Genomic DNA, 24,772 nt, shown 5'->3' on the forward strand with positions numbered 1-24,772 from the left:
ACACACATTCCTTTATATTTCTGAAATTCAACAGTGGCAAATCTCACATAATGAGAATAATCGAAGGCTAGATATTCTTTATGTAAATGATGCATTATTATTTTAATAATCAAGGGTATGAGATACTCTTTCTAAATAAGATCCGTTTTAAGAATTTTAATGACTCATATGAGGAACACAAGGCCATATTAATATAGGCTAATGCTAAGAATATGAAATTTTTACATACATATTAACACAAAGGGATTAAGTGTTAATAAGGCCAATATATGCAGCTTCCTTTAAATAACATTAAATGCATCTTAGAAAGAAGCTTAAATATACAGAAATGTACTTATACATTAAATAGGTTAATACATTTTCTTTACAATTTAGATTTGAAAAGAAATTGACCAGGTAAAAAAGTATACATAAAAAATGAAGGAAATATAGTTATAATTTTTAAAAATGACATCAGTGCTAATTAGATATTGACATATTCTATATTATATATTAAATGAATTTATTTGTGTTAAGTGCTCAGTCATCTTAGTAATAAAAATCAATTGATGTGAAATTGGGTAACAAAAGTGCATATTTTTGTAGAGACATATTTTGTGCCATTAATTAGAAAAAAACTTTCTCTTCAAAATTTAATATTGAAATTTGAAGACAACAAAAATTTTTTACAGGTGATAGTAGATAAAAAATTAGAAAGATGCAAGAAACTTAATCATTGGCTCTTCTGAACTATCTACAACTTGAGGTCAATATATTTTTAGTACTTTTGTCAAATCTAAATCCTGTCCTGTTATGTGTATCACCAAAATTGTTTATAATATGATAGGTTATTATGAAACATTGAAAATATAACTTAATTTTTTTTGTTTTGAGACAACGTTATGCTCTTGTTGCCCAAGCCAGAGTGCAATGACGCCATCTCAGCTCACTGCAACCCTCACCTCCAAGATTAAAGTGCTTCTCCTCTCCTGCCTCAACCTTCCGAATAGCTGGGGTTACAGGCACGCACCACCACACCCAGCTAATTTTTTCTATTTTTAGTAGAAATGAGGTTTCAACACGTTAGCCAGGCTGGTCTCAAACTTCTGACCTCAGATGATGATCTGCCTCCCTCCGCCTCCCAAAGTGCTGGGATTACAGGCATGAGCCACCTCACCCGGCCTACAACTTAATTTTTAATAATATACCTGGTGATCCCAAGATGGCTGAATAAGAGGCAGCTCCAGAAAGCAGCTCCCAGTGAGAGAGATGCAGAATCCGAGTGGTCTCCACAATGCCAAACAAGGTACCATGTTCATTTTGTGGGTCGGGTCAGACAGTGGGTATAAAGCAAATAGGGCATTTTGCGGCAAGGTGGGGCACTGCCCCACCCAGGAGAAGCATGCAACTAGCCGGAGGACTGGGGGATCTCCCCGAGACTTTGGTTCAGATACAGCACTCTACCCAAGCCTTCTACAACCCACAGAACAGGGGATCTTCACTGGGCTGAAAAGCGTTAGCGAGCTGCCTGAACAGAGCAGAACAGCAACTTCAGCCGCCTGATGAGGTCAGCATAGATCTAGGCAGAAGCACTGGCAGATGCTGAGGAAGCGAAAAAGCCAGTGGGACGGAGCTACCCATCCCCCAGTAAGAAGGGAAATGGAATGCAGGGAAACAGCCCAAAGGGCAGGATGGGTCTCCCTGCCGCTCAAAGCCCAGCAGGCCAAAAAACTCTCACTCCAGAGTTAGACACCCAGAATGTCAGTTAGAGAGTGACCAGGAACTATCCAGCTTAGCAGGTGGAATGGAAGCCACCATTGCAGAAACCAGCCTAATTTTCCTGAGTAAATAAAAGATGCAGCAGGTCCACTGAATCAGTGGCAGCCCAGCAGCACCTCCGCAGGCAGACAAAGGAAAGGCTATCTCCCCAAGCAGCTACCTGAGATGACAACTATAAAAATTCAAGGGATGAGGAGAAACCAGTGCAAGAAGAATGAAACCATCAAAAACCAGAACATCTCTCCCCCACCATGAGTTCACAACTCCTCAACAGCAAGGGAACAAAGCAGGACAGAGAACGAATTTGACTAATTGACAGAAGCAGGCTTCAGAAGGTGGGTAATAACAAACTTCTCTGAGTTAAAGGAACATGTTCTAGTCCAATGCCAGGAAGGTAAAAACCTTGAAAAAACATTAGACGAAATGCTAACTAGAATAACCAGCTTAGAGAAGAACATAAACAATTTGATGAAGCTGAAAAACACAGGACAAGAACTTCATGAAGCATACACAAGTTTCAATAGCTGAATAGATCAAGCGTAGACTCAAAATAAAGCAATGGAAGATTTACCAAGCAAATGGAGAGCAAAACAAAGCAGGGGTGGCAATCTTAGTCTCTGATAAAACAGACTTTAAACAAACAAAAACCAAAAGAGACAAAGGAGGGCATTACATAATGGTAAAAGGATCAATACAACAAGAGCTAACGATCCTAAATATATACACACCCAATACAGGAGCACCTAGTTACATAAAGCAAGTCCTTAATGACCTACAAATAGACTAAGACTCCCACACAATAATAGTGGGAGACTTTAACACTCCACTGTCAATATTAGATCAATGAGACAGAAAATCAACAAGGAAGTCCAGGACTTGAATGTAGATCTGGACCAAGCGAACTTAATAGACATTTACAGAACTCTTAGCCCCAAATCCACAGAATATACATTCTTCTCAGCACTACATCGCACTTACTCTAAAATCAACCACTTAATTGGAAGTAAATCATTCCTCAGCATATGCAAAAGAATGGAAATCATAGCAGTCTCTCAGACCACAGTGTGATCAAATTAGAACTCAGGATTAAGAAACTAACTCAGAACTGCACAACTTCATGGAAACTGAACAACTGGCTCCTGAATGTTGACTGGGTAAATGATGAAATGAAGGCAGAAATAAAGATGTTCTTCAAAACCAATGGGAACGAAGAAACAGCATACCAGAATCTCTGGGACACATTTAAAGCAGTGTCTAGAGGGAAATTCATAGCAATAAATGCCCACATGAGGAGCAAAACAAGGTCTAAAATTGACACCCTATCATCAAAATTGAAAGAGCTAGAGGAGCAAGATCAAAAAAACTCAAAAGCTAGCAGAAGACAAGAAATAACTAAGATCAGAGCAGAACTGAAGGAGATAGAGAGATAAAAAAACCCTTCAAAAAATCAATAAATCCAGGAGCTGGTTTTTTGAAAACATCAACAAAATAGACCACTAGCCAGACTAATAAAAGAAAAGAGAGAAGAATCAAATAGATGCAATCAAAAATGATAAAGGGGACATTACCACCGATTCCACAGAAATACAAACTACCATCAGAGATTACTACAAACAACTCTATGCACACAAACCTGTAAATCTGGAGGAAATGGATAAAGTCCTGGACACTTGCACTCTCCCAAGACTAAACCAGGAAGAAGTTGAATCCCTGAATAGGCCAATAACAAGGGCTGAAGTTGAGGCAGCAATTAAGAGCCTACCAAATAAAAAAAGCCCAGATCCAGACATGTTCACAGACATATTCTACCAGACATACAAAGAGGAGCTGATACCATTCCTTCTGAAACTATTCCAAATAATACAAAAGGAGGGAATCCTCCCCAACTCACATTATGAGACCAACATCATCCTAATACCAAAACTGGGCGGAAACACAACTAAAAAAGAAAACTTCAGGCCAATATCCCTGATGAACATTGATGCAAAAATCTTCAATAAAGTACTGGCAAACAGAATGCAACAGCAAACCAAAAAGCTTATTCATCATGATCAAGTAGGCTTCATCCTGGGGATGCAAGGTTGGTTCAACATATGCAAGTCAATAAATGTAATCCATCACATAAACAGAACCAAAGACACAAGCCACATGATTATCTCAACAGATGCAGAAAAGGCCTTTGACAAAATTCAGCAGCTCTTTATGCCAAAAACCCTCAATAAAGTAGGTACTGATGGTACGTATCACAAAATAATAAAAGCTATTTATGAAAAACCCACAGCCAACATCATACTGAATGGGCAAAAACTGGAAGCATTCCTTTGAAATCTGGCACAAGACAAGGAGGCCCTCTCTCACCACTCCTATTCAATATAGTATTGTAAGTCCTAGCCAGGGCAATCAGGCAAGAAAAAGAAATAAAGGGTATTCAAATGGGAAGAGAGGAAGTCAAATTGTCTCTATTTGCAGATGACATGATTGTTTATTTAGAAGACCCCACCGTCTCAGCCCAAAATCTCCTGAAACTGATAAGCAACCTCAGCAAAGTCTCAGGATACAAAATCAATGTGCAGAAATCACAGGCATTTCTATACACCAATAATAGACAGAGAGCCAAATCAGAAGTGAACTCCCATTCATGACTGCTACAAAGAGAATAAAATACCTAGGAATATAACTAACAAAGGATGTAAAGGACCTCTTCAAGGAGAACTACAAACCACTGCTCAATGAAATAAGAGAGGACACAAACAGATGGAGAAACATTCCATGCTCATGGCTGGGAAGAATCAACATCGTGAAAATGGTCATACTGCCCAAATTTATTTATACATTCAATGCTATCCCCATCAAGCTACCAATGACCTTCTTCACAGAACTGGAAAAAACCACTTCAAACTTCATATGGAACCAAAAGAGAGCCCGCATAGTCAAATCAATACTAAGCAAAAAGAACAAAGCTGGAGGCATCACGCTGCCTGACTTCAAACTATACTACAAGGCTACAGTAATCAAAACAGCATGGTACTGGTACCAAAACAGACACATAGACCAATGGAACAGAACAGAGGCCTCAGAGGCAACACGACACATCTACAATCATCTGATCTTTGATAACCCTGACAAAAACAAGCATGGGGAAAGGCTTGCCTGTTTAATCCTGTTTAATAAATGGTGTTGGGAAAACTGGCTAGCCATGTGCAGAAAGCAGAAACTGGACTGCTTCCTGATACTTTACACTAAAATTAACTCCAGATAGATTAAAGATCTAAACATAAGACCTAACACCATAAAAACCCTAGAAGAAAACCTAGGCAAAACCATTCATTCAGAACATAGGCATAGGTAGGGACTTCACGATGAAAACACCAAAAGCAATGGCAACAAAAGCCAAAATAGACAAATGAGTTCTAATTAAATTCCAGAGCTTCCGTACAGCAAAGGAAACAATCATTAGAGTGAACTGGCAACCAATAGAATGGGAAAAAAATTTTGCAATCTACCCATCTGACAAAGGGCTAATATCCAGAATCTACAAAGAACTAAAACAGATTTACAAGGAAAAAGCAAACAAACCCATCCAAAAGTGGACAAAGGATATGAACAGACACTTTACAAAAGAAGACATATATGAGGCCAACAAACCATATGAAAAAATGCTCATTGTCACTGGTCATTAGAGAAATGCAAATGAAAACCACATTGAGATATCATCTCACATCAGTTAGAATGGCAATCATTAAAAAATCTGGAGACAACAGATGCTGGAGAAGATGTGGAGAAATAGGAACACTTTTACACTGTTGGTGGGAGTATAAATTAGTTCAACCACTGTGGAAGACAGTGTGGCAATTCCTCAAGGACCTAGAAATAGAAATACCATTTGACCCAGCAATTCCATTACTGGGTATATACACAAGGAAATACAAATTGTTCTATTGTAAAGACACACGCACACGTATGTTCATTGAGACACTGTTTACAATAGCAAAAACCTGGGACCAACACAAATGTCCATCATTGATAGAATGGATAAAGAAAATGTGGCACATATACACCATGGAATACTATGCAGCTATAAAAAAAGAAGAGTTCATGTCCTTCATAGGGATGTGGATGAATTTCGAAACCATCATTCTCATCAAACTGATACAAGAACAGAAAACGAAATACCATATGTTATCACTCATAGGTGGGTGTTGAACAATTAGAACGCGTGAACACAGGGAGGGGAGCATCACACACTGTGGTCAGTGGAGAGGTCTAGGGGAGGGACAGTGGCGGTGGGGAGGGTGGGGAGGGATAATGAAGGGAGAAATACCAGATATAGGTGATGGGGGGATGAAGGTAGCAAACCACCTTGCCATGTATGTACCTATGCAACAATCCTGCACGATCTGCACATGTACCCCAGAACCTCAAGTACAATTAAAAATAATAATAATAATATATCTGGCAAGTTAATGCTTTTCTTTTATATAAGATCTGTTAGTTCATAAAATCTTTAGAAACTCAGCTACAATTTAAAATGCAATCTTCATTACCCAAGTAATCTCAATAAGGGAACCTCTGAATATAAGAGATATTGTATAATTCAAAAGCTTGACAGGACTTGCCTTGGGCAAAACTGTGACATCAGTAAAGTATGTTTTTGTTGCCCTATGTTAGTAGGTTTGAAACATTAGGTCAGAGATATTCATAGGTTATTTAATTAAGCACTAAATTTGGTGAGCAGGGTGATAATTTAAGAAAATAAAATGGAAGATAGAAATAATAGGAAATAGAGTTTATTACAAATAGTGAGGGTAAGTTCTCTGTGTGTGTGTGTGTCTGGGTGTGTTGATGTATGTGCACATGTGTGTGTACTAGATCACAAGTAAAATGTATGTTCTACTGTGAGATAGGCTCAAAAAGTGTGAAAGATATGACTAACCTATAACATCCTTCTTCATTTAGACTCATAACTTTCATTCTAATCCAATTTAGCATGTATTGAACTTTCTTAATTTATGTATCATATTCTCTGACAAACACTGAGAACATAGATATGAATAAATTTCTCTACATTCAAGAAGTTCATACCTTAAGAAAGACTACAAAGATAGAAATGACTTCAGCCTGTGTCATTTATTAGCAGTAGATCAAAATATGATCAAAAGATTCAAACATAACTCTGCCTGAAGGAGTTGGCACATTTTTACATAAAGCAAATTTAGTACTCTATCTGGAAGGCTGAGGATAAGTTTGGTGACCAGATATAAAAGAAGAGAGGATTTATTTAAAGTAAAGGCAACTCTTGAGCAAAGCACACAGGTTTGAAGTTGGATGGCATGTTTAGGGAATGACAATAAGTTAAATGCTTAAACTAGGAGAGAGGATAGGGACACAAGGGCCAAAAATGGTATAAAAGGCAAGGTGGTAAAAAAACTTTCGGACCAATGAGTTATTTATACTAAGGGCAATACTTATATTTCACAAGCAGCAGAGTGCCATTGAGAATTTCTGGAAACAGAGACAAGTCAGGTCATTTGAAACGAGGCTTGATAAAGAAATGCATTAGACTATAGTCTAGAATGGAAGAAGTAAATATCCAAGAGAAACTTTTAGTATGGCAGTTAACAATATCTACTGACTGAGAGTAAAAGAAAAAAGAATCAAACTAACTTCGAATTTTCAAGTTAACCAGATAGAGCAAGATGCCAGTAAGTAAGAATAGGTAGGAGTTAATCACTGCAGCTTGGGGTGAGCTAGTTTTGAGAAACCAGTGAAAAATCAATGCCAACTTATCCAGTAGACCAAATTTTGAGTTTGTAAGAAAGAAGGTACTTCTCTAGCCTTTGAATGTAAGCTGTTCTAGTAACTTGCTTTACCCAATAGAAAGTGGTAGAATAGATACCGTGAAAGTTTCAAGCGTAACTTCAAGGGAGACTTGTGCACCTTCCACTTGTGCCTCATTAGAACAATAATTATGAGGAGATGCGAAAGCTGGTCTGCTGGAGACACACGGTCCAATCAACAACCAGCACCAACCACAAGACATAGTGTGAGGCAATCTTGGACAATTCAGCCTCTGTTGAGGCTCTATAGACACAAGAGTAATTCCAGAAAAGAGCAGCCAAAGAGCCTCAGTTGAACCTATTCCAAATTGCTAATGTGAAAAGTCGAAAAGCTTATGCTTTAAAATGCTGAATCCTGGAATGGTTTGTTATACACCAGCAGATAACGGAAATACTTAAGTAACTCCCTTTGTTCCACTAACTTGCTGATTATTACTTGTGCCACTAATTTAGCACTTATATTCTGCCCTATTATTAGAAATCCTTTTATAAAGGTATGACAATGTTGGCTCCTCAACTAGATGGTAAATTCCTTTAAGATAGAAATTATTTGTTTTTTGTTTTGTTTTGTTTGAGACGGAATTTCACTCTGTGGCCCAGGCTAGAGTGCAGTGGCATGATCTCAGCTCACTGTAACCTTTACCTCCTGGGTTCAAGCAATTCTAGTGCCTCCACCTCCCGAGTAGCTGGGACTACAGGCCCGTGCCACCACACCTGGCTAATTTTTGTATTTCTGGTAGAGACAGGGTTTCACCATGTTGGCCAGGCTGGTCTTGAACTCCTGACCTCAAGTGATCCACTCACGTTGGCCTCCCAAAGTGCTGGATTACAGGCATAAGCCACCCCACCAGTCCAAAATTATTTATTTGTATCCTCAGCAGTGCCACCAGGGGAACATAGGTTTATTAATAATCAACTGATTGCACTAAAAAGTAACACAGAGAATAAATAAGCACTGAAGTACATTACATAGAATAAATAAAGACTTGGATCTAAAATACTGTCAAGATGTGGGAAAGAAATGTTTTAAAGTAAAGATTGCATATTTGATACAGGCTATTTTAAGAAGCACTTAATAAATATTGAATGATATGATTATATTTTCACACATAAAAACAATTTGAGCAACATGAAGAGGGAATAGCTGAGAATCAGAACTTTCTTTTAAATTTAAGGACTTTCCCCTTTTTTTGCCCTGGTAAATAATTTTAGTTTTATTTTTGTCTTTATAGCTTCTTACTTTTACTTTTTTTCTTTGGTTTTTGTATGTTTCCTTTTGCTCCAATTATCCTTCACTTTCTACTCTTTTAAAGTTATGTGATGTTTTCATATTTGCTACTAAAATGCAAAGCTCATGCCTGTTAAGTAGTCCTAGGGTATACTCCAAATAAATAAATCACGGAAAGAAAGTTCTTCCTTTCAGGGAAGATATTAGGTTGCTGCAAAAAGTAATGGTGATTTTGGCCAAAATAGCATTCCCAATAACTTTTGTAGTCCTAAATGTACTTTCTTAAGTGTACCACATTGTTTTAGACTGTGGTTTCTCTTATGTTTTTTAACAGTGGAAAGCTAGGCTTCTCTGTTTTGGTTTCTTGGAAATGTACGTTAATTAGGTCTAGCATTTGAACCCTTTCAGGAATCTGATTCAAATAATTTCTCAAGGTGACACATACTCTCACGTTCTTTGAATAACTTAAATATGATTTAGTCTCAGAAAATTATAATTTGTTTTCCCTAGAAATACTTAAAATATTAAGTTATCTAAAATATTGGTTTCACACACACACACAAACACACTCAGAGAGAGAAATTGAGAATGGTTTAAGAATATTAATATCAACGAATGTGGCTTTCTATATTTTGTATCTTCCAAGAAAAAAAAAATACTTTGAACACACTGAAATTCAGTATTCCCCTTATGCTGGGAAACATGTTATGTGTGGAAGGAGATTATACTTCTATTTTATAAAAATCCATCTCAAGAGTATTTCACTTTTCTAACTGCTTGATAATAGATCTTTTTATATTAAGTATTTTCCAGAAATGTAGAAGATGTTATCAAGGGTATATCAAGATTCGATCAGTGGCAGCAGAGAAATTCTGAAGCAGATACCAGCTAGCTTGTTCCTCTTCCTTTTAGTTCTGTAATAAACTCAGTGTTGGTGCCTATATCTTTTTCTTTTCTTTTCTTTTCTTTTTTGAGGCAGCATTTCACCCCACATTGCCCAGGCTGGAGTACAGTGGCACAATATCGGCTCACTGCAACCTGCACCTCCCAGGCTCCAGTGATTCTTGTGCTTTAGCCTTCCAAGTAACTGGGATTACCAGCATGCACCACCATGCCCAGTTATTTTTTTTTCTTCTGTATTTTTAGTAGAGACAGTGTTTCACTATGTTGTCCAGGCTGGTTTTGAACTCCTGGCCTCAAGTGATCTACCTGCCTGCCTCAGCCTCCCAAAGTGCTGGGATTACAGGCGTACGACACCTCACCGGGCCAGTGCCTATGTCTTAATTCCCTCTATGTAAATGGAGAAGCCATCTAATTTATCAGTTTGTATGAGAGCATCAGCTATTTCCAATGTTTCAGTGTCAATCATCCCTATCTTTAGTGCACCAGCAAAGTAAAGTAGCTCAATCTGTCTTTTGATTCAACTGTAAGTGACATTGTCTAGATACCCATTATTTCAGTGAAATTCTTTAGATTGACTTGTTATTTGGGGGGTCAAGACCAACTACCATCCTTTTAAGGTCAGATTCTACCCATGATAGCTAAGCATGTGATTGGCTTGGCCAGCACAGCAGCAGAGGGAGAGATGGTTATTACGAATAAATCAGTTTTGCTGACTTCCTGATTTTGACTAAATACTTAACCAAAGTAGCTTTCTCTACACTTCCCTTACCTACACTATGACACTACTCTTTCCCAGATAATTTAGAGCTATGCTCTAGACTTCTTAGTTCGTTTTAATTATTTAATGTTATTTAATGTTTACCTTTGCATTCCAGTTCTGCATGTTTTCTATCTCCCTTCCTATTTCTCTCCCACTCTTTCTTTTTAAACAATGACCATTCATAGAAACCAAGCAATACATTGAAACCTGAAGAGTAAATGGGAGTGTCAAGAAGCATATAAAGCAAGATTTCTCTCACCCATAGTCTCCTTTATTGACCTGTTCAATTAATTCTGGACGAACAAGGCATACATGCTGGGAACATTTCCACTGCTGTCCTGAGCATGTGCTGCAAAGACATGACAGTTACAAAAGTGGCTTGGTCCTTATGAAGCACATTTCAATTAGTAACAAGAATTACACATTGTTAAGGCATAAAATGTAATTTTTTGATTAATGTTAGCCATATGGTTATTTGATTCTTGGCAAAAACAAACGGTAAAACATATGTTAGCTACCACTCACGATGCTGTTATCCTCTACTCCAGGCAACTAACAAATGATATGCTCACACATCCAAAAAGTTTGAAAACATAAGCCAATTTGAACAGTAGATTCAATGTACTTGTATTTGGAAGCTTTCTGCAGGCTAGTCCTTTTAAAGCAGCCTGCTTTTATATAGTTATTGTGCTTAAAAAACACAATTTGCCTGTAGGATATCAGAATATTATAATTAAGAGGTATAATTGATGCAGACCTGCTGTATGATGAAGATTTATTATCATCAACCTCAAACATTAAAAGACATTCATGATTAAATTTTCAAAATTCCTTAAAATTAAATATACTTACAAAAAGTTACAGGTATGTGATGTCTTATGACATATGATTCTGTCTATATGTACTTAAATATATGTTTTGTTTCACAAATATTTCTTTTATTTGAAGAAAACATACATAGACAGTAGAACTCAGTTCTGTGCCACTTAAATTTATTACCAGGAGTTGCAGTTTTCTTTAATCACTGATCCCTCTTCATAACGTTGACCGTCTTTGAAGCAACCTGTCAAAGTAACACGTAAACAAATGAAAATGCTAAACTAAGTAATAAAGTACAGTCACATAAAAAGTAATCAAAAATCATGGTTAGCTTTTCAAATATGCAGAAATGTTTGGTGCCAAGCTGATAGAAATCCATGTCTGGTTTATGCCAAGGTTTGTGTATCAAATTCTTCTGGGCCTGTTTCAATGCTTTTATCTTTAAACATTATGTTCCAACAGGGAGGATTTGTAAAGCACGAAAACAGGATTACCAAAGAATTAATCACTATGCTCAAAAAATAACGCTTTTAAGTAAGTAAGCAATATAATAGTATTTGAATTGATTTATGGCATTTCTCATTTTAAAAAACAACCAATCAAGTCTCTACCTTACAATGACAAATTCTATTTTTTAAAATAAGATCTGAATAAGGGGACAATTCATAAAATCAATAAGATTGTAGCCATTTGCCTTCCAAATCCAAATGTTTCTTAACTATTAACTGAAACTAGTTATTAATTGTTTTATGAGAATATATGAACTACTCAAAGATGATGAACAATGAATTATCATATAAAAACCTTTGGTAACATATTGTAAAAATAGTGCTCTGGTTAAAAATTTAAATTCCTTTTGAAAATATAATCTGCTCAAATTTAAAATTAACATTGAATTAGCAAAAGGGACTCAACTTTGTTTAGTGAAACTGTTTTTGACAGAAACAAGTAATTGATATTTTATGCCAATGGCCTCTAATTAAACAAAATAACTTTTAATCTTTTATTCATAAAATCATAGGGCAAATTGTATGATTAGAAAGCATTCTGAGAGACCTGGTTTAACTTCTAGCCACAATGTTACAAAGTTACTTAGGGTATTAGCTATCCTTTGATTTTCCAAAAAATATTTTAATAGGAAATATTTCATAACTGTCCCTCCACATTTCAATATTTTACTTAATACATCTAGTGATTTATGTATTTGCATCTATGCTTCCCTTTCACATGGAATTTTGATAGTTCACAATCATGGGGTAAGAAAAGAAACCACCTCTCTCCTGACCACAGTCTTCCTCATGCAGCAAGCCCAAGATGGGGGAAGATTGAACTTCATATCCAATTCATGGTTTTAATTGCTACGTAAGATTAGACACCTGACATAACTGAATTCACAGTATGTTTCTAATTTCAAGAGATCCTAGAATTTTTTAATCAACTAGAAACAACAGAAAATCCATGCAACAATTCAAGTTTTCATTCAAAGTCAAGAGAAGTACTTTCTTAACCATTCTTAAAAATCAAGAGTGTGGGATAAAAACAAAGCTGATTTTTAATCATACTTCATGAATCTTGAGTGTTCAACTTATGAATTCCATGGATAAATGGAACAGAGCTCTCAAGGGTCCTTAAAGAAAAAAGACTGTCCTTTCTCTGACTTGTACTCAGCTAATAATTTTGAAGTCAGGAGAATGCCATTACCAAGCCACCCAAAATCATCAGCACTAAATTTAATGTTAACAAAACCTCCATTTCTTGGTCATCCATCCTTAATGTCATGTAAGAGATAACTATGAGACACTACATTCGATTTAATCTCATATGAGGATTAATCTCTTGAACAAAAGCTATACTCAGTTACACCTGACCCCGGTCCAGGTGCTGACACAACACCCAGACACAGTCCACTCTCCACTTTACTACAATCCTTCCCAACTCCAACGGATCCCTCGTTTCCCACACGGCATCTACAGAGATCTTCAAAAATATACATAATGTTGCTTCCTACTTAAAATCTTTAAGTCATTTCCCATCAAATTTAGAGTAAGACCGAACTTCTTATTGTAACCTATAAAGGCCTTACTCAAAACGTCCCCGCCCTAATCTCTGCATTTATCACTCCTGTTGAACTGACTGGGGTGGAGGTTCCCAGAGGGATGAAGGATTAGCATAATAGTAGTGAGGCTAGAGGGAAGCAGGTGGATATAAGTTAGAGGTAATGCAAAGGGACTCACTCCTGGATTGAGTTTGGTGAAAAAGGAAAAGAGGAATCAAAGTTATCTCATTAGGACTTTGGTTTGAGTAATGGAGAAATGGTGCAGCTATCACTAAGATAAGAAACAGGTTTGTGTCAAGAAATCAAGACTACTACATTGCATATTTTAGATTTAGATAAAACCTAGGCTAGACATCCTAACAGAGATATCAAGTAGACAGCAGTTTATAAAGACCAGAGTTAAGCCAAGCTGGAGCCCGAATTTGGGAGACACCGACATCCATATCTACTTTTTAAAACCCAAGACTAAATAAGAGTCTTTTGGAGAGAGTGTATGTAGGTAAGAGAAAGTGGCCCAGGACTGAGCTCAAAACACTGCTTTTGACAGATATTCAGAAGAGGAAACTGGGAAGAAGTGGCCTGTGAGGGACCGGGAATTGAAGAAAGGGTGGTGTCATGAAAAACAGAGTTTCGAAAGTGTTTCATACACTCAATGTGGTCAGCTGCATGCAGTGCTGTGGAGAGGCCAAGAACCAGAAAACAGACACCTGAATATTGCATTTGGTAATGTGGGAATTGCCGATAACCCTGCCAAGAGAGATTTCAGTGAAGTTGCAGGGAGTTGACCTCCTGTAGGAATGGGTACATGAGAGACTTGGAATAAGAAGTGAAAGTTTTCTTTCAGTTATTTTGCCACCCAAGGAAAGAAGGGGATGAAATGGTACCTGGTTAAAGGCATGAGTTAAGGGAGAGCTTTTTTAAAGTCGGGAAAGAAAAAAACACATTTTGTAAATTAATGGTTAATCCACGTGTATTAGTCTGTTCTCACACTGCTAATAAAGACATATCCAAGACTGAGTAATTTATAAAGGAAAGAGGTTTAATGGACTTACAGTTCCACATGGCTGGGGAGACCTCACAATCATGGCAAAAGACAAAGGAAGAGCGAAGGGAAGTTTTATGTGGTGGCAGGCAAGAAAGAGCTTGTACGGGGGAACTCCCATTTATAAAATGATCAGATCTCGTGAGACTTACTCACTACCACGAGAACAGCATGGGAAAAAACCTGCCCCACGGTTCAATTACCTCTCGCCGGGTCCCTCCCATGACAGGTGAGAATTATGGGAGATATAATTCAAGATGAGATTTGGGTGGTGACACAGCCAAACCATATCACCAGGCGAAAAAAAAAAAAAAAGATGCTTCAGGAGAAAGAGCAAGAAAGGGAGAAAGAATGGTAAAGATGGAAATACTGAAAAGACAAGAGAAGATGGGATTCAGAGCTCAAGACAGGGAATCAATTCAAGGTAAGCAGTAACCCAGATGGAGGTAGGTTGAAAACTCTGATTGTGAAGAGATGAAAGAATTCCTGTCTGGTAGCTTCACTTTCTCAGTAAAGTATGCCTGGGGCACCTCCGAGTGAGTTAATTAATCAATTGGTTACACACACAGTATATTGACCAATACAATAAAACAAAGCAAAAACTAATGACTGTTGAAATTAAGGCAGTTTTGCAACTTTAACAGTCTTTAAAGTAATATTAGGCAAATCATGTATTTGGAGAATGAAATCGTTTATCTTCTTGAATTGAGAAAAGATGATAATACATTGTCCATAATTTATTTTAAAATAGTTCATCACAGTGTATTATAAGTATCTGTGCTGGTCTAAACGTCACTTCTTGAATTGCAAAAAGATAATAATATGTTGCTTATAATTTATTTTAAAATAGTTCACCACAGTATATTATAAATATCTGTGCTGGTCTAAACTTCACTGTAGGAAGAGCAGTTACTTGCTCTAATCAGGAATCCACCCCCGAAGCGTTGTTCAGTGGCATTCATTCTCAAAGGTAAGACTTTGGAGCAGCTGCTACAAGTGCTTCCATTATCCACATTTTGATCAACAGTAGAGTATTAGAATAATAAATGTCAGAAATGAGTTTTATTGTTAAAATTTATGACATGTTAATCAGCACAATTTTGATAACTAACTACCTCCAATTGGTTAAATTATAATTTTTTACTTATGAGGATTACCTAAAATACGTCAGTCACATCCCACCTTTGTATCCCATAGTTTATATGTATCTCTTAAACTCAAAAGCACCTGTACTCTTAGACTTGGTGCCCTAGGACTGATGTTTGTCCTGTGTACTGTGTCCAGTCAAGTAGGTAGGAGGAATTGTCATTCCCTGATAGCCACTGTACAGGTAACAGAGTCATACCGCTGAAGTGTTATCACATGTGCCTCCAATAAATTTTTAATGCAATGTAGATGTGGGAACACCTAAAACGACAGAAACTGGAGGCTTCACGAAGCTTGCACAGTTTGTACAAATTGGTTTGTGTCATATTTTTGTAAGTGTCAGCATATGTGGCAAAGAATGGATTGTGATTTATTGTTATTGTAGTATAGTTAAGGAGGCTGAGAAGAAGTAAATAACTCTTATCTGATTCAAACATGTCAGTGACTCACACACATTTTTTATCTTTTTTCTTTGATTAGGATTATACACACACATATTGTGCATAATCAAATTAGTTTAGGTCTGTACATGACAGATGGTCTACTAGACTTTCTCCTTAAGATCCACTGCACCAAAAGATTATGTCTAGAAAATTCACTCTAGCTCTGTTTTCAATTCTACCACTGGTTCTCCATATCTGACATTTGATTTTTTTTTTTTTTACTTTGACAGGGTCTCATGCTGTCATCTAGACTAGAGTGCAGTGGTGGGATGATAGCTCACTGCAGCCTCAAACTCCTGGGCTTCAGGGATCCTCCCACCTCAGCCTCCTATGTAGCTGGGACTACAGTGCATACCACCATGACTGGCTAATTTTTATTTTTTTATTTATTTTGAGATGAAGTCTTGTTCTTTGTATATTTTTGGTAGACATGAGGTCTCATTGTATTGCCAGGTTGGTCTTAAACTCTTGGCCTCAAGAAATCCTCCCACCTTGACCTCAAAGTGCTGGATTTACAGGTGTGGGCCACGACACCCACCCTGATATTTGAAATCCTTAACTGGAAATTACCATCAGATATGGCAAAGAAAACATAGGAAGAAGAAAGCAAAACATATTATCAGTATGTTTTACTTCCAGTTTATACAAAAGATATATTTTTATTTTTTTAATCCTGAAGATAATGTACATAGTTTTAAATCCTTGATTTAAAGAACTCTTAGGACAGGAAAAATAAGAGGAAATAGACAATACCCATATAACTAAATATCTGAAAAATAACATCTACGAGATCAGTGAGTGATCATAGAATCTCAGAGGAAAGTTCCTTTACACATGCAAACAATATTGTAAATAATATATATTGTATTTTTATTTTAACTAATTTTGCACATTTTTTCAATATTATATAGCATTATTTTCTTTTCAAGTAGCTACTTTCAAAAGGAAGATAAAACAAAAGAAAAAAATTATCTGTATAGAAGTGCTTATAGTCTAATGTGAACTTTTCGCTGCAAAATAAAATGATTAATTACTTCCTTTCATAGTGAATGAGCAAAATCTATACCTGGAACATATGTTCTACATAAAACATAACCCTAAATTAAAGTGTTAGCAAAATTCTCACTGTCAAGCAAAATTGGATATTGAAGAAGTGGATATTGAAGAAAATTGGATATAGCAACTTACTTTTTTGTATGGGCCATATGTCTCAAATAAGAAAAGCTCAAGTACATTTCAGCACATTAAAAACATTACAGCTCTTGCTTTTAAACTGAGACTCGAAAAAAAATTAACAAAAGGCAGATGTCCAAATAGTCACTGTGTTGTGATGTGGTTCTGCATTCTTAATTTTTGGCAGAGATTGCTGGTTATTCCCAATACCATTCTCTCCTTTTTTTTCTTTTGTATCAGAACCCCATTCATAGCTAGGCACATTACCACACAGCTAAGCAAAATGTCTCTTTGATGATTGGCATGGCCATGTGACTATGTTCTGGCCAAATAAATAAAGCAGAGGTGCTGGTCTGCTTTAGAATGTCTTCTCAAAATGTGAAAACTATATTTTTATTTTCCAATTTTTTTTTACTGGGACTCAAATATTATTTTTGGATCACAAAGAGGCAAACTAGATCATAACTACAAGGACTGTTTTCTAGCATCGTGAAGCAGAAAGCTGCATGGAGCCTGGTCTCTAATGACAAAGTGAATCCAGGCAAAATATCCTATGTGTTAGAAATATGTATTTTAGTTAGAGCTGTCACCAAGCTGACGTATTCTTACATGGTGCATAGTATTTATCAAAGAAACATTAACCATTTTAATATACTCAACTTTCCAGGGTTATATTTTTGTCTGCATGTGGCATACTAGTCACACAATGCTTCCTAATTGTTTTACATACCTAAGTCTCCTTACCTATGTAGATGCTAAGTTTCTCAAGGTCTGGAACTTTATAATACTCTTTTCTTATGACCCTCAATGCTTACCACAATCATGAATATATGAAAAGTTTTAAACACTATCAATTACTCCTGTTAATGTTCCAACATCCAAAATAATATAGAAATTGCACATTTAAACTACAAACAATAATACTTTGATACTTTCCAAATATCTTTTAAAAACTACTTTATGCATGAAAAGCTACACTTATGAAAATATTTTTATTCTTTTAAATCATATAAGTACATTATTGTTTAACAAATATAAAATTTGAAAGAAAATTAAAACCCTCTAAGTATCAATTAAAATTCAACCAATATTTACTAGGCCTCCCTCTTCATGGCACCATAATTAGTATACAATAAATAAATCACCATGTTTACTCTCAGGAAGTTGCTATTTAATTAAAATAAAGTAATATTCTATTAAACAATGAATAATTAAATAATGAAGGAATTAATACCTGAAAAGTGCTTGGAACAGTTGTTGGCTCCATAGTAAGTATTCCATAAATCTTAGCTTGCAGAAGGAGGAAGAGTGGGTTCATTAAGACAATAGAAAACTTGCTACTCATCGCTTCTCGGCCTTTTGGCTAAGATCAAGTGTAGAAAACTTGCTACTCAGCGTATGTTACAGAGGGGTCTGTTAATTAAGTATCTACCATACGCAGGTTCTATGAGGGGTGAATTTCCCTGACTGCCCAATCTTGTCACTATTAGAAACTATACTTAAATAAGTACACTAACTAATCCTAGGCACAGGACTCCTTATGATGCCTTATGTATTATCATCATGTTATTAACATATATTAACTTCACCTATTATTTTAATGATCATACCAACATGACAAAATAGAGAAGTTCAACATTAAAATCACATTTTAAAGGTGTATTTTCATTGAACTTCTCTATTTTGTCATGTGACAATACACACAAAATACATGTTTAATAGAAAATATTTTCTATTTTTAAACATGCAGTTTCTATTTTTCAATGAAATATACCTTCCATTTTCAAAGAAATCACCTTCTTTCAGTTCCAAAATACATACAATAGTAATGGCCCAAGGGACCATGTGCAGTTGTGCAAGTTGTATATTGAACAAAAATGAGGAGCTCCACTTACAGAAACTACAGACATGTTGACCCCTGGCAGAAATGAGAGAAGTGAGTCAGAGAGGAAATAGCAAGGGGTGATATATACGGGAAAATAGAAACTACACATGTTACCAAAAGGTGTCATCCACCACTCATCTCTAACTGATGGTTACCATACAAGCCCCTGGATCCAGAACTGTCAGATCTTTCAAGTTTACAAGAGTAGCTAAACATCTGGATTTTTTAATAAAAACCCCTGGTTTAAATATTTCTAACTCATATGAATGCTATTTTCTGTTGGTTTTATTTTTTCTATGTAGATTACCACATTATCCACAAATAATGAGAGTCTTATTTCTTCAAATTCTTTTACTTCATTTTTTCTCTAAGAGCATAACAAAAATCTCCTTGTTAAATGTAGCAAAAACGGTAGACATTCATGTTTTATTACTAGTCTTAAAGAGAACATATATATAATTTCTCCATTATGTATAATGTTTACTTTGGAGTTTTGGTGTAGACATCTTTACCGTGATAAAGAAATACATTTTCATTTCTAGTATTAGAATTGAGAAAAATTGCCACATAGGACATGAGCTCTCATGAATAAATAACATTTATTCATAACAACAGCCAACCAACTATAAAATATATTTTTAAAATATGTGATACAATGCTTCAGCTCACGAGTTTGAGACCAGCCTAGGAAACATGGAGAAACCCAATCTCTACTAAAAATGCAAAAAAAAAAACCAAACAAAAAAATAGCCTCGAATGGCAGCCCAGGCCTGTAGTCCCAGCTACTTGGAAATCTAAAGTGAGAGAATCACTTGAGCCTGAGGAAGGTCGAGGCTGCAGTGAGCCATGATGGCACCACTGTACTTTAGCCTGGGTGACAAAGTAAGACTCTGCCTCAAAAAAAAAAAGCAATACAAAATCAATCTTAAAATATCCAGGAATAAACAAAGAGTATTATAAGGCTACTATGGGGATAAGTGTTCAATCTATTTAAGGATATTTTTAAAAATCAGAGTAAGTGGAGAAACATCCTGTACTCTTTAATGAGATGTCATCACATTACAGAGTTCAACTATATACAAATAAGTCTATAAATTTTATGCAATTCTATTCAAAATTTTAGCTAAAGTTTTTTGAGGAACTAGAAAAATGTGTTCAATAACTGTTTATGGAAGATTAATGTCTATATGACCTAAGTCATCCTCAAAAAAGGGGATTGAATAAGTTGACTTGCTATACCAGATATTAAGTTGTATTACAAGGCTGTGGATAGGAAAATGTAAGTCACAGGAAGAAGAGAGCCAAAATTAATGAGCATATTATGAGAAGCTCAAACCTAGTAGAAATTAGAGAAATTCAAATTAAAATGATAATAAGAAATCATGTTTTACTGATTATATAAGTAAAGGTTACCCGTCTGGATAATACTGTTAGAGATGTGTCCCCGTATAGTACTAGGGGAGTATAAACTCATGCAGCTACTTCTGAGAGCCATCTGGCAAGACTTAGATTAAATGCATACCTGGGACTCAGCAATCCAAGTATTGCCTGTATCATGCAAGTCGATGAGAAGGCATGCATAAGGCTGTCCTTCATGGACTTCTTTATGATAGCAAAGAGCTGTAGACAACCTAGGTGTCCACCCACCATGGAGGAAACAGGGAATTAGATGAGATGAAGGGATATCATAGAGAATTAGGCATCAGGCAGGAGCCACAGACTAGTCATACTAGCCCGTGGAGACATGGGGAGAGTTTTAAAACATGCTGCTGTCTGAGAAAATCAAGAAACAGAATGAGGTCTGTAGCATAATATGATCTATATAAATTAATAATTCAAGCACATGCTCTCTCCTTTTCTCTGTACAAGATAAGACTATATGCTGTAAAAGGGTATATAAAATTTTTTTAAAAGGAGTTTACCATTGGAGAAAGATGGGAATGGCTCGTAAACATTAAAGGAATGAAAGGAAGGAAGGAAGAAAATAAAGAAGGAAAAGAAGTAAGAAAGGACATAGGGAGGAAGGAAGAAAGGAAGGAAAGGCTGGATGCAATGGCTCATTCCTGTAATCCTAGCATTTTGGGAGATCAAAGCAGGAGGATTGCTTGAGACCAGGAGTTTTGAGACCAGCTTAGGCAACATAGCAGGACCCCATCATTACAAAAAAATTAAATAAATTAGCTTTGGGGTATCGTGGCACATACCTGTAGTCCTAGTTACTCAGGAGGCTGAGGGAGGAGGACTGTTTGAGCTCAAGAGTTCGAGGCTGCAATGAGCCATGATCCTGCCACTGCACTCCAGTCTGGGTGACAGAGCAGAAACACATATACACACACACACACAAAGTGGGAAGAGGAAGGGGAAAAAAAGGAGAGAAGGATGGAGGGGTGGAGGGAAGGAAGAAGGGAAAGCTATTTATTGGAAAAATGTAAAGGCCTTGGATAAATAACAATTAGGTGGAAAATATAAAATAATGCATATGTAAACACATAAAGAGGCATTTCCTAAATTTTACAAACAAGATGACATTATTGAGAATAAAGGCTATGGCATCTGGATTTTTTTTTTTTTTTGACACAGAGTCTTGCTCTGACTTTTTAGATGACATCGGAATTTTTGAAATAAGGATTCCAAGCCCCTAGTTTACCCTAAAGTGTCTTCTAACTGTGATTTCTAATCACCATCACCCATTTACGATAGTGTGACAGAGACCTCTGATTAACCCTGAAGTTCTGCTGAGGAGATTTAATACAATGAGAGACAGAAAAATAAAGCCTCATATAAATGTAGTTGTAGAATTTTGTTTGGTTTTGTTGCAGAACTTGATTATATCAAATGCTCAAAATCCATAGTCATTCTCCTCTAATTAGATCAATAGTAAATACTATCATCCTCCTTACATTGTGTTTATCCATTTAACCTTAGATGTTTTCAACTACTCTGTATGAAATCCTCTTTCTTTTTTGATAATTTTAAAACTCTCAGACTGGAAAAAAAAATGAAGCAAAACAAAAATACACATGAAGAATATATTTGCTATTACTTAGGCAGAGTAGTACCACTTACTACAGTTAGGTGACTGACTTTGTTTTATTTTATCCTAGTTTTAATAGCATTACTATTACCACAGTTTCTAATGCTAGTGTATCCATTAGCCCCTTGAAATAACTAAATCTACAGATAATAAATCTTGTGACTTTTTTGAGACTAAGAGGTTACACACAAAAAGGCTTGAGAATCCTGATGTCAATACAAAGCGGAGAGAGAGAAGAGAAGAAAGAGTTGTAAGTAATCCTTATATAAATTGAGTGAGTGTTCAAAACTCACTGATCAGGATTCCAATCAGCACTCAGGACTGTCAAATCAGAACTTACCTGAAGGTGCTGGTATTACACAGGAATCCCAGGTCCCAACCAAAGCACATTAACAATCCAAATAAATTTATTTTCTCAATCACAGTAGTTGTTTTTATTTCATTGAAAGAAGGAAAAAAAATAAAGAAGAAAGAGAGAAAGTTTGTTAGATCTTGTTGTTATGAACGAGGATAATGTTGAAACACACTCCCAAAGCCTACCTTCTGGATACCAAGGCTGTGTGTGAGGATCCCATTCTTTCTCTTCACGGCAAAAGGACTTGTAATCAGGACAGCAATCAGAATTTTCCCTGTCACAGAATTTATCACAGTAGCACAATGCATTTGCCTCATAGAACTCAGTGACACAGCCATCGTCTCTGTCTTCGCAACAACCAAAATTTCTACAGTATCGCCCTTGGAAAATGGCTCTTTTGAATCGAGTACCTTCCAAAATGGTGTGATTCCTAGTGAAATAAGCTTCTAGATCCACTCCTCTTTGAGATAAATACTGCTTCTCCATCCAGATTTCTGTAGTAAGAAAAGAGAATATTAAGATCTGATATCCAGTCCACATTCTCTAAGTCAGGTATAGCTTCCACTTCCGTTATATCCAATACCCTTGGCCTTGCGGGCTTCTGCTTGGAACCTGAATTCTAGTCATCAAGACACTTCAGCCTGAAACCTGAAACTGATCCTTTGCTTGAACTGAGTATACTTCTTGTAGTTAAACATTAATCAAGAATTTCAATGTTTGACTAAGATAACATATGTTGGAAATAAACTATTGTTATTCCCCCAAAGTTAAAAACTTAAATTTCATATAATGTAAAAATTTTGCATCATCAATATATCTACATAAAATCTTATGCATAGAGGTACAATGAACATTGCATGCCTCTCAAAAAATCTAGGTTCTTAAATCAAAAGCCTCCTTAGAATATACATGGCCCAGATTATGGTTGTAATAACCACTGGCAAGGTGCAGGAAATTCAAAAGTCAAAAGTGCAATTATTCATTTCACCTGCTTGCATTGCAACCAAAATCCAGGCTCTCATGAGGTTGCTTGCTAGGATCTGTCATATCAATAACAGTTGCTCTAAATCATGCCCAGTCACACACTGGTTTGATTTCCCATCTGTACTCCATTTACCTACCAGAAGCTTTTTGATTTCAAGGCTTAGTGGAACCTAATTCAGCAAGAAATTCTCTGAGGGTGACCTTAGTTCCCTCCACCTGAGTCCCCACTTAGCATAAATACTGTGATGCTTCAGTATCTTGAAGGCAGTTTATAGTCAAGAAAAGTCATTAGTCAGTGCGAATGAGCTGAGGGGAGGATATTGTGAAGGAAACTGGAAGGACAAGGTATCATTTGTTTTATAGAGCTGTGCATTTACAGTGGTTTTTGACTACACTGTATTTATTCATTAACTATAATAATTTCCTTTGGAATGGGGATAACTAACCAGCAGTGGATGATTCAGCAGGAGTTGCTGGGTGGACGAGTGGAAAGCACCTGCCTTGGCAATCAGAAAACCCGGACTCTGGTCCCTGAGCTACTGTTTAATTGTTTCTATAACCTTGGGTTCACTATTTACTTCTCTAGTCTTCAGTTATTTGTCTATAAAATGTGGTATTTCTTTCCCAGGCTATTTCATAACTCCAACCCTACAAACTTGTTCCTTGACCTTGCTCTATATTTTATTCAACTCACACTTTTGTCTTCATCGTGTCATTTTCTTCTGGCACCTTCCTCTCAGGCTATAAATCATTTTCTTGATGTCACTATTCATAATGCCCCTGTCTCTTCAATCCAACACCTGCTGCCTCCACTTCCTTGCTATCTACTGAGTCACTAAATTACTGCAAAGTACTACCTCCATTCCCATCGACTCTTACCAATGACCTCCTACCGGCCACTTCCCATGGATCTGCATTCATCCTAGTCATGTAGGTGTCTTATGAGCATTCAAGGAGGGTAGATGTTACGTGTGCTCACAAAAAAAAAAAAAAAAAAAAAAAAAAAAAAAAAAAAAAAAAAAAAAAGATGAGAGAGAGTGGGGCAGGGAAAGAGATTTTTATTCTGACACCATTTATCTTATTCCTTCCCTTACCTCTTAGGTCCCATACAGCATCAACTTTCCTCTCAGGCAGTTCCTTCAGTCCATTGGTAGGATAGTAGCAGACACCCTTGACCATTCACCTTGGATGAGGGACATTTTAGGGGAGAAGAAAAGTGCTGCAGCCCCTCTTATGATAACTTTTGCTACCTCCATTGCACAAGAAACAATGGAGGAGATCAGCAGGCTCCTGAGTTTATCTTGGAAAGAATGAAGCTTATCAAATAACCTCCTGACATAAGATCTTAG

The 24,772-nt window shown here is 36.4% G+C and overlaps 1 protein-coding gene across 11 annotated transcripts in view; it reads right to left on the reverse strand.

Moving 5' to 3' along the window:
• The window catches only part of TINAG (tubulointerstitial nephritis antigen), a 167,208-nt gene extending 143,383 nt beyond the window's left edge, over positions 1-23,825 (reverse strand). For 2 of the 11 annotated variants that reach the window (XM_012441630.3, XM_012441628.3), the window contains exons 1-3: positions 22,625-23,146; positions 11,486-11,549; positions 10,746-10,835 (exon numbers count right to left, since the gene is read on the reverse strand). In XM_012441630.3, the coding sequence (XP_012297053.1) occupies positions 10,746-10,835; positions 11,486-11,549; positions 22,625-22,979 (509 nt within the window). In that variant the 5' untranslated portion in view covers positions 22,980-23,146. Of the gene's footprint in view, positions 1-10,745; positions 10,836-11,485; positions 11,550-22,624; positions 23,194-23,427; positions 23,513-23,560 lie in introns of those variants that run through there. The other 9 variants (XM_021665438.2, XM_021665437.2, XM_064360975.1 and 6 more) reach the window with 9 other exon arrangements.
• Positions 23,826-24,772: the final 947 nt, after the last annotated feature.

Source organism: Aotus nancymaae, unplaced genomic scaffold (genome assembly GCF_030222135.1).
Source record: "Aotus nancymaae isolate 86718 unplaced genomic scaffold, 86718_ANA_hifiasm-v0.15.2.pri h1tg000040l, whole genome shotgun sequence".
Taxonomy (NCBI): Eukaryota; Metazoa; Chordata; class Mammalia; order Primates; family Aotidae; genus Aotus; species Aotus nancymaae.